Source organism: Nuphar pumila, chromosome 2 (assembly GCF_984573655.1).
Source record: "Nuphar pumila chromosome 2, dmNupPumi1.hap1.1, whole genome shotgun sequence".
NCBI classification, from domain to species: domain Eukaryota; kingdom Viridiplantae; phylum Streptophyta; class Magnoliopsida; order Nymphaeales; family Nymphaeaceae; genus Nuphar; species Nuphar pumila.
Genome location: NC_143250.1, coordinates 93,145,291 through 93,156,841, shown reverse-complemented (window position 1 = coordinate 93,156,841; position 11,551 = coordinate 93,145,291). Strand labels below are relative to the sequence as shown.

The 11,551-nt window shown below is 39.4% G+C and overlaps 1 protein-coding gene across 1 annotated transcript; it reads left to right on the top strand.

The window, feature by feature from the left end:
• The first annotated feature begins 3,021 nt into the window (after positions 1–3,021).
• On the top strand, positions 3,022–6,476 carry LOC149846145 (COBRA-like protein 7). The gene is made up of 2 exons (XM_089997861.1): positions 3,022–3,591; positions 4,876–6,476. The coding sequence occupies exons 1-2, from the start codon at positions 3,045–3,047 to the stop codon at positions 6,282–6,284; spliced, it is 1,956 nt and encodes a 651-aa protein (XP_089853987.1). The 5' UTR covers positions 3,022–3,044; the 3' UTR covers positions 6,285–6,476.
• Positions 6,477–11,551: the final 5,075 nt, after the last annotated feature.

Below are 11,551 nucleotides of genomic sequence, written 5' to 3'. Positions count from 1 at the left end.
GGTACGGTGACAAATAAGAAGACCCGAGTCTGGACCTAAAAGTTTGATTAATACATGAATCCGGATATAATTTGTAAAATTTTATACCAGACCTGGGCCCGACCGGAGTTTCGATTAAAACCCACAAATTTTCAATGTAAAAATAAAAATAAAATATTATTTTACAGGGTATGATTCAGGTTTGGTTCATGTAGTTCTTAACGGGTCTGGGTATGGTTTCTCTTATAGTAAACCCGATTAAACCTGAGTTTAAACCTAATATTATATCAGAAAATCTGATCCAAATCTGATTTTATTTGAGTCTGAACCAAATCCGACCCTACTTATTACGACTGTCCTGACTGCTTAAAACTCCATGAGCTTATTACCCCAGGCCCCAACGGAGTCTAATATTCACGGAGCATGGTCACAAACGTTTTTATCTGCAAAATCTTGTTTTTCAAAAACTGGCGAGAAATTGAAAAATTTTCATAAATCTTGTGTTTTTTTGGCAAAATCTTGGCAATAAAAAATAAATTAAAAAAATATTTTTATAAGAAAATATTAACAAAACTAAATTAAAAAATATACATGGGTTTTCACAATAAATAGTCATTTAAAACTTAAATATTGTGTTTAATTCACGGTATTTATGATTTTTCATAAAACTCACGATATTTTGAAAAACTTGCCAGAAATTGATAAATCTCGTCAACTTAGTCAATTTCTTGTCATATTTTCGCGATATTTTTCATAAATCTCGTGATATTTGTCACGGAGTACCATTGCCAATTGATAAATGCTTAGGGGTAATTTTAGAAATTTTCAAGCACGCGGTGTCCTGTAATTTTTAAATGTTTGCGAGTGTGCCAGAATTCATGGCAACATTCATGTTAGCTGTCCAAAGAGCCGTTGAGCCGCCGCGGCCATTGTGGAAAGAAGGAACCTTTGTTTGTAAAAGCCATAGAAGTTTAATAAAATTACCAATATGGGAGACAAAGTGTCTCTGTAATAAACAAGTTTTCTTTTTTCTTTTCTTATTTTTCAAAGAATCAGTGGAAAAGGCATCTTTTAATTTGTTTTTGCTAGGTGCTGTTGGATTCAAATTAGGTTCCATGATTTTGCATTATACTCAAATATCGACAAGGAACTGATTTTTTTCGTTATTTTAATCTAAAAAATCAGAAAAATCATATCATGGTTTTGTTGATTTAAATATTTCTTCAATAATCAATTTGAATATTTTTATGGTTTAATAAATTTTTCTTTAATTTTGTTTAATTTATGGGCAATGACAATTTTATTTTTTTAATGGCAACACCCCTACCAGTTATACAAAGATACCATTGGGATTTGAACTTGCAACGTCCCAACACAAGGTAACGTGCACTAGCTCAAATTTGAGGACAATCTTGGTATTGTGCCTAAAAACTAATGCCAACTCTGTCTTTGTCGGTTTAATTTTAGAAAGGAGTGTGAATTAAGCATTTTTTTTATACTTTTTGTGCAAATCCAACCTGGCAAATGCATTCCGCGTGGTCCTCGATGAACCGTTCATCCGAAAAAATATATTTTTTAGATGCTTGACTATTTACAAAAAATCTAAACCGTTTACTTTCAAGCCTTAAAAATTAGGGGTGTCAACTGGTCTGGATTGGTTCGAACTCAGGTGAAACAAGACTTGGATCAAATTTTCAGGTATAATATCAGGTTCGAACCTGGGTTTAATTGGGTCTGCTATAAAAGAAACCATATCTAGACCAGATAAGAACTACATGAACCAGACGTGGACCACACTAGGTAAAATAATATTTTTTATCATTTTTACATTGAAAATTTGCAGGTCTTAAACGGAACTCAGGTCGGGCCTGAGTTTGGGTTTGGTATAAAATTTTATGTACTACTCGGGTCCATGTATTAATCGGACATTTAGATCTTGACCCAGGTTTTAATCGAGTCTTCTTATTTATCATCATACCCGGACCCTACAGGGTTTATTCCGAGTTAAGTCTGGATAAACCCGTCCTGTTGACACCCCTAATTACATAATTAATAATTCAAAAGTCTGTTTATATAAAACCAAACATTTAAATCACATGTGTATAAAGGAAAGTAAAATAAAACCCATGAAAATCTTGATTCAAGGTTCTGTTCACATATTTTCAGTTAACATATTTTAATGACTATATATATATATATATCAACAATTTTCATATAACTTAACCTACTAAGTAGGGGTGGCAATTGGCGGGTCGACACGATGGGTTGGTGGGTCAACATACCTCAACCCAAACCCGAACCATTTATTAAATGGGCCCGCTGTGGCAAACACGAACCGGCCCATTTATTAAACGGGTAACCCGACCCACCAACCCGTTTAATAAATGGGTTGGGTCGGGTAAATAGGTTGGTGGGTTAGCGGGCGGGTGGGTCGGGGTCGGGTAAACGGGTTGGTGGGTCGGGTTCGGGTAAACGGGTTGACCCATCCGCCTAACCCATTTATTAAACAGGTCAGCCGGGTTGGCATACCCCCTAACACGAACCCGAACCATTTAATAAACGGGTTAATCGGGTCAACCCGTTTATAGCCAAACCCGAACCCGCTTAAGAGGCGGGTCGTGTCAGAAATTGCCACCCCTGCTACTAAGGAAGTAAGGATATTTAAAAACACACCTAGGTTTTATAAAAATTGACATCTTTTCGAGATTTTTAAAGATAAAAAAACCAGAATTTTCAAAGTAATTAACGCGAGATTTTCGGAGCACGAAATTTTTGCTGCGACATCGCTTCTCGCCGACACCGAATTATCCGAAACCCACAAAAACCCGTTTTATGCGCCGCTCCAGACTCTGCGTCTCCGCTCTTTCCCGTACTCCAGACAGTGACATAACCGTAATAACTCGCAAAACCAATCCCTATTTCTTACAGCGCCACCCCCTACCGAGTAGACGAAGAACGAACGAAAGTGAAGGCAACCCCTAATAATAAATAAATAATAACAATAAATCATAAACTAAAAGCCTCCCTCCTCCACCTCTCTCTCTCTCTCTCAAGCATTGAAGGCGATGGCGAGACCCATAGATCCTACGGTTGTGGTTGTGTTACTGGTGACCGCGATGGCCGGAATCCTGCGGCCGGCCGGCGGGCAATCTCCACCGGTGGCTCAGTCGCCGTCGATCAACGGCTGCAACGGCGTCTACCTCTCTTATGTCTTTGAGTCGAGCAAACCCGTCTACCCCTTCGTGAGCGACAAGGCGCAGCAGGGCTACGCCTTCTACTCGACGCTGACGCTGCTCAACACCGGCGTGCGGACGCTCAAGTCGTGGAGGGCCTTCGTCGGGTTCCAGCACCGCGAGGTGCTGGTGTCGGCCGGAGGCGCGGTGCTGTCCGACGGGACTGTCCTCCCCGCCGAGGTCGGCAATGGGACCTTCCTCTCGGGGTTGGGCACCACCGACCTCAAGACCGCCATCGAGACGGCCGGCGACATGAACCAGATCCAGGCGACGATCAATCTCGTCGGGACCGAGTTCGGCTTGGCGCCGCCGGCGGTGCCGATGCCGGCTAACATCAGCCTCGCCAACGATGGGTACAAGTGCCCCAAACCCACCTTGGGTACTTCTCTATCTTCAATTCTGCTACTTCTTTTGTTTGTGTGTAATTATCTTTTTTCTTAACGTTTTCTCGATTTTTAGTCTTTTTCGGATGTTTTTATGTGGTTTCCTGAGATGGGTTTTTGGTGATTTTGCCTGAGAAATTCGGGAAATTTTTGCGTGTGTTTGTTTGATTCAGAGAAAAATTGTGGGTTTTTTGGGGTTTAATCGATTTTGTTATGAATTTGAATGAAGAGGTTCAAAGTTGTTGTTCTTTGCTTCAGAGAACATTTGTGGGTTTTTTTAGGTTTTATCGATTTTGTTGTGAATTTGAATGAAGAGGTTGAAAGTTGTTTTTTTCTTCAGTGCAAATTTGTGGGGGTTTTTTCGGGGTTCGTTTGTTGTGAATTTGAATGAAGGGAATGAAAGTTTTTTTTTTGCTGGTTTGTGTTGGGTGTTGTTTGTAATGCGGAAAGGGCGAGTGTTTCCTAGAATTTTAAACCCACTATGCATTTCAGCTTATGTTGTCTCCAATGGAAAACTAATTGGTTTTTCTTTTCCATGGTTTTTATTGACGATCAGTGAGGGGAAAAGGTGGAAATTGCGACTTTTTTGCTTCTTAGTGCTTCTCTTGCTGTAAAACCGAGAATTTGCAACTGTGTGTGGACCGTGGATTTTTAATGAATGTAGATAGTTATTAGAATGAGTTTTGAGGTAGTTGAATATTCTTGTATTGTGTATTCAGTGTGTTGATGATAGAACAGAACAAGAACTTGGTGATATGATGGATTTCTATTAAACTGAACTTTGAACCATTATGAAGTTATGATTTTCTCTTCTCTTGAGACAGTTACACCCACAGAGACTTCCTTCAAAAGAATGGAGACAGTTACACACACAGAGACTTCCTTCTTTTCCCATCTATCAGACAATTCGGCTTTTTTCTTTTTCTTTTTCCTTTTATTTTTTATGTTTCTTGCGTTAGCGTGTTTATGCTGAGGTATGAAACGTGCTTTCAGTCAGCTTTATACAATATGGAAGTCGTTGTCGATGGAGAGATCGAAGACTAGCGCAGGTTTGAACAGTGAAAAGTAAAAAAAACGAAATTTTTGACTGGGTGCTCTGGATATTGGAATATCTGTTCATTGATTTCCACCATCTTTTTCTTTCTTTCTCCTTTTTTGTTGTATTGAAATGGCAGTAAAAATGTTTTTTTTTTTTAAAGCATGGCAATCCATATTTCTTATATGATATTTTCCTTTTCAAAGAACTAGATGGTGATCCTCGGTTTCTTTAAAATTTTCAGGCAATCAGACAATGTATGTGTGCTGCGTCTATGATGCAAACCAGAAGTTCAATCTAAGTGATGCTGTTGAGTTCTTACCTCGGCAGAATGGTGATCTCACCATTGATTATGATGTGATCCAGTCCTACGGTGGCAGCTATCTTGCACAGGTTACAATGTCTAATAACCACCCATTGGGACGCTTGGATAGTTGGAAATTGTCATGGGAATGGATGAGAGGTGAATTTATTTACAGCATGAAAGGAGCTTATACTCTGCTAACGGATACATCTGATTGCATTTTTGGCAAACAAGGTGCCTACTACCAAGATTTTGATTTCTCTAAAGTTATGAACTGTGAAAAGACTCCCACCATTGTTGATCTTCCTCCAACTAAAGCAAACGATACGACTGTTGGTCTTATTCCTAATTGTTGTCGTAATGGAACGCTTTTGCCGCGTGCTATGGATCCATCCAAGTCAAAGGCTGCCTTTCAACTCCAAGTTTATAAAATGCCGCCTGATGTCAACCGAACTGTGCTATATGCTCCTCAGAATTGGCACATCAGTGGTGTCCTCAATCCTGACTACCAGTGCGGGCCTCCAGTTAGAGTCAGCCCAACTCTGTTCCCTGATCCTAGTGGCCTTCAGTCATCCACATCTGCCGTAGCAACTTGGCAGCTGGTTTGCAACATTACCCAAGCTAAAAACTCATCCCCTCGTTGTTGTGTTTCCTTCTCTGCATATTATAATGATTCTGTCATCCCATGCAAAACTTGTGCCTGTGGGTGTCCTGCTGGTTCCACTTGCAATTCAACTGCTCCTGCCTTGCTTCTTCCATCTGAGACCCTTCTTGTTCCCTTTGCCAATCGAACTGCCAAGGCACTGGCTTGGGCTGATATCAAGCACTTCAATGTTCCTAAACTATTGCCGTGCGGCGACAATTGTGGAGTTAGCATCAATTGGCATGTACTCTCTGACTATACCAATGGCTGGACTGCAAGGATCACTCTCTTCAATTGGGAAGGTATCAACTTTGCTGATTGGTTCACTGCAGTTGAGTTGGATAAGGCTTATCCAGGTTATGAAGCTGTGTACTCGTTCAATGGTACCACCTTGCCGGATCTCAACAATACCATCTTCATGCAAGGACTGTCTGGCGGTAATTATCTCATGGCAGAAGACACAAGCCTCAACCCACCTGTTCCAGGAAAACAACAATCTGTGATTTCTTTCACCAAAAAGAATGTGCCTGGTATAAATGTAGCTGCTGGTGATGGATTTCCTACTAAGTTTTTCTTCAATGGCGATGAGTGCTCTCTGCCTTCAATGTTACCTACAAGTAATGCACATACTGCTTATTTGAAGAATATATTCTCATCTATCTTGATTGCAATTATGGCTTTCATGTTGGTTGATCAGCTACGGTGATGACTGCTCTTTATGACCTCTGCTGCTGATTCTTTGATTTTTTTCATGTATCAACCCCCATTATAGTCATAACTTTGAAAAAATTTGCTTGTTGGGTTTTTATGTTGCCAATAGTTCTTGGCAGACAGATTTATGCCTCTGAATTTCTCTGTATGAACAGACTGAAATTAATATAGATGTGCCATTCATAGGTCAGGATCATTTTTCCGCCAGTTTATCTGTTTTGTACATCTAAAGAGCAAGATTAATGGGATATCTATGTATATCTGTGTTGCATTTTAGTTCCCAGAGAGTCGCCATGCTTCGGCATGAGCAAGGGACATAGTGGCCATAAGAATGGAACCTTGACCACCCCGCCTAGTGGCCAAGGCCCCCTCCCACTCTACACCAAACCCCTTGGGGCTGCTAATATGTTTATCTTTCGATGAAGAATTTGAGAATATTCGTGATTCTTGGTTTTGGGGGTAATAGTTCATAGCATGCTAACAAAACGAATAAAATGGCCACTAATCTCTTGTGAGAATTTTTCTTTTTTCTTTTTTTTTGACATAAGAAAGCTGGAGTTAGTGGCGTAGCTAGGATTCATGTGAGGGGGGGGGGGGAGGCAAACAGGGGTGTAGGAAAAAAAAAGTTGTTTGATAGTTGGGGGTTGGGGGCAGCGACCCCGAAAAAAAAAATTGAGATAAAATAAAAAATGGCTACAATTATTAATAAAAATCTATTTCATATGGACAAATCAAACTATTTGCTGCAGTCAGGGCTGGGCTAGGACTAGGCTACAAAAATGGATAAAAAACTATTTCATATGGAATCGGGGCTGGGCTAGGACTGGGCTCTTAAAAAAAAAAAATTAACTGTTTCGGGAGGCAGGACTGGGCTACAGCCCAGACCTGCCCCCCCCTAGCTCCGCCTATGGCTGGAGTTAGGCGGACCCCTACCTCTTTATTCAAGAAAGATTATATACGTATTTACATTGAGGAACCCATTCAGGGTGAATTCATATTACACCATTGTTTGTCATCTTCAGTGACTGCCAAACTCGCCGGAGATCTGGCTGAGATCCTGATATAGTGGCCGGCGTTGCAACCGTTGAGATCAGATGGAAGGATGTGAGGAGCCCACTTCACGCAGGGGGGTGGGAGTCGTGGAATGCGCTAACCTTGTAGCGTGTTCGAGTTTTGGAGACATCATTCGGGGGAGATGTATTTCGTCCCTCAGGGGAATGTTTTCCTTGCCCAGGCCCTGCAGTGAATAGGAAAGTCTGGGCACCCTCCAATATGGTGGATGACGTTTTTTTTTTTTTTTGATGATGAGGAACCGAAGCAAAGGAAAACCCCGGGTGGGTAGCCCACATCTAAAAGCTATGGACACACCCGTGCACCAGCAAGGTTTGATCTAGTGACTTCATCTCAGCATCCTCATAACCACCCTGCTGACCACACGGCGACCTCCGCGGTGGTAGGCTCATCTTGTTTTCACTTTACGATTTTGTGAGTTCAGTTATGTTCAAATGCTACTAAAGTAAAACCTCGTGATTACTGACAGTGTAAATTTTCTAGCAGAGAGGTTTTTCCGAACCAGAAAATGAAGAGAAGCAGCCACTTGGGCCTCACCAGGGAGGTTGCACCACATGGGACAGGTACCCAACCGTAACTGTTACTCCAGCATTAGGTAAATGACTCAGGAAGCCGAATCCAGAGGAGAACACAATTTGATGCTTGGAGCTTCAGGTCCACGCCGAGAGTCGACTGGTGTGCCATTAATGTGCGACCAGCCACCTTCCATGGTCCACCATGCAGAATCCGCGACGTCTCTTCCATAACGTTCAATCTTATCAAGAAGAGGCCTTGGTTGAGAGAGAAAATTTTGAAAATCAGAGGCAAATTTTCACAGTTCCTTGAGTTCTTGAAAGGCAATTTGATATTCAATATGTTTCCTGTTGTTTCCTCCAGAAAATCCTTGACATAAGAGTCCACTTAAAGAGCATCAATATCAAGTCATGTCCATCCGTCCAAATCTTCAAGCCCAACTTCCCTTCATGCTGGACCATAGCCGCTTTGGGTGATGATCTAAAAGCCATGGATAGGGATGGCAGTGGACCGGGGGAAACGGCCCCGCCCCACCTTGCCCTGTTTTGACCGGGGATGGAGGACATGAAACGGGGATGGAGGTTAAAATCAAAACCTGGAGATGGACTTACGCTTTTCCCACTCTGCCCCGTCCCCTCCTTGCCCCCGCCCCAACACCGTCTCCGATCCTTCTTTAGAGATGGCAGTGGACCGACAGAAATTGGGGCTCCACCCCGCCTCACCCCGTTTGGACCGGGGATGAAGGATATGAAACAGGGATGAAGGCGAGGATAGAGGTTAAAATCAAAACCCATGAGGGAATGGAGGGTAGGGTTTTGAGACAGGGCGGGGGTGGAGACCTTGTCCCCCGCCCCGGTCCACTGCCATCCCTAGCCATGGAACCCTCCACTATACTTGTCCAGGAACAAGTCGTCAGGGAAGAGGCCGGCAGCTTGAGCTCATAGCGAGCCTGAGTTAAACCAGTTGCGTTCAAACTGGCTCATTCACAAAAAAAAAAAAACTTTTCTGCAGTTAAAATTAATAGAATTTATACTTTAAGCCTATTGAGCCAAGCCTAAACTTGCTCTTTACAAAACAAATACACTGTTTCATTGTAAACAACAATAATTGAAGACTAAACACATTGTTTGCAACCCCAACACTTCAAAAATCTATGCTTCATGATTTACAGTATGTATGTAAAATATATAATAGCTAACTTATAGGTCTGTACGAATTGAACCTCGACTGAGCCAAACACTGACTGTTTGTGTTTGGCTTGCCAAGCCTATTTCACGAGTTCAAACAAGCCCTTAAGAGCAGATCATGAGCTGAGCCACAAGCAGCTCATCTGGTTCCCCAGCCCTACCCATGTTGATGATCCACTTAGCAGGCTCATTAGTAAACCATGAGAGAGAGAGGTGTTTAACTTGTTAGCAGATGAGATCATGAGAGAGAGAACTAAAATATGAGAACTGAAAATATCAGAGAACTAATGTCTGAACCACAATTTTCATGAATTCTTTGTTCTTTTATCTTGAATCTAACCCTACCGATATGATCTTTGGTTTTATAAGAACTCACTCTTGAATCATCAGATTTTGATACATAAGCAAAGATTTTTTAAGGCTTTAAAATCAATAGCTCATAATCTTCATAAATATTCAAGCATTCAAAAATCATATTTTATCTAAAATACATGATCCAATGGTTGATTCCTAGCAAATACACCATGCCAAGCACATCCACATGGTTGGATTTTGCAAAAAAAACATTGAAAATATCCATATTTCTGTGAAAAGATCAGGTTCAATATGATTGCACAAATATTTATGCATTAAGCACCTGATCACCCTCCATCTTGGGGACAGACTTGTCAGTTATGGGGCTCAAGGCCTGATGGACACAAATTTTGTGCCATGTGATTGCACCTGATCCGGACTCCATATTTCTAGTTCTCATATTTGATTGGCTCTCTCTCTCTCTCTCTCTCTCTCTCTCTCTCTATATATATATATATATATATATATATATATATATATATATATATATATATATATATATATATATATATATATATATATATATATAAGGAAACTGAAATATGTTTACCAACCAAATATGTTTGCTGGTATGAATCGAGATTTTTATACGTTTTTTTGCAAACCTAACCCTTCCAATGCATTTGGCATGATCCATTTGTTAGGAATCAACTCTTGATCATCCTAATCGTATCAAGAAATGTGATTTCTTTTGCTTGAATATTTATGAAAATTCTAAGCCATTGATTTCCAACCCTTAAAAGATCTTTCTTATACATCTTAATTGGATTATCTAAGAGTTTGTTTCTATAAAACCAAATGTTTAGATCACATCTGTACAGGTGAAATTTTCAAAAAAAAAAAGCTATGTGAACTGCTATTTTCATAGATTTTTTGTTCTTTTCTCTTAAATCTAACTATAAATGCTTGGATTTATAAAAACTCACTCTTGAATCATCCTATTTTGATGCATAAACATTATTTTTTTAAGGTTTTAAAATCAATGACTCATAATCTTCATAAATATTCAAGCATTCAAAAATCACGATTTTCATCAAAAAATACACGATGGTTGATTCCTAGCAAATTCACCATGCCAAGAATATCCACATGGTTGGATTTGCTAAAAAGTGTTGAAAATACTCATATTTCTGTGAAAATATCAGGTGCAATATGATTGCACAAATATTTATGCATTAAGCACATGATCACCCTCCATCTTGGGGACAGGCTTGTCAGTTATGGGGATCAAGGCCTGATGGAGGGCAATCAGGTGCTTAATGCACAAATTTTGTGCCATGTGATTGCACCCAATCCGGGCTCCATATTTTTAGTTCTCATATTCAATTCTCTCTCTCTCTCTCTCTCTCTCAAACCAAATATGTTTGTTGGTATGAATCAAGATTTTCATAGATTTTTTTTGCAAATTTAACCCTTCAAATGCATTTGGTGTGATCCATTTGCTAGAAATCAACTGTTGGATCATTGTATCAAGAAATATGATTTTTTATGCTTGAATATTTATGAAAATTCTAAGCCATTGATTTTCAACCCTTAAAAGATCATTCTTATACATCTTAATTGGATGATCCAAGAGTTTGTTTCCATAAAACCAAGCATCTAGATCACATCCATACCGTAAAATTTTCAATAAAAAAAACTTTGAAAAATTTAGTTCACGCCCGTGAACATATTTGGTTGGTAAATATATTTCAGTTACCCTATATATATAATCACTATAATATGAGAACTGAAAATATGAGAACTAATTGTGAAACTCTATTTTCATAGAGTTTTTGTCCTTTTCTCTTAAATCTAACCATAAGAATGTGATCTACATGCTTGGATTTATAAGAACCCATACTTGAATATCCGATTTTGATGCATAAACATGATTTTTTTAAGCTTTTAAAATCAATGACTCATAATCTTCATAAATCACATTTTTCATCGGAAATACATGATCCAATGGTTGATTCCTAGCAAATTCACCGTGCCAAGCACATCCACATAGTTGAATTTGCAAAATAAGTGTTGAAAATACTCATATTTCTAGTTCTCTAGTACTCATATTTTAGTTTATATATATATATATATATATATATATATATATATATATATATATATATATATATATATATATATATATATATATATA

Excerpts from the sequence above, each read along its gene's own strand:
- LOC149846145 (XM_089997861.1), top strand. The coding sequence starts at position 3,045 with ATGGCGAGACCCATAGATCCTACGGTTGTGGTTGTGTTACTGGTGACC. Across the intron at positions 3,592-4,875 it reads GTGCCCCAAACCCACCTTGG|GCAATCAGACAATGTATGTG; the intron begins GTACTTCTCTAT and ends TAAAATTTTCAG.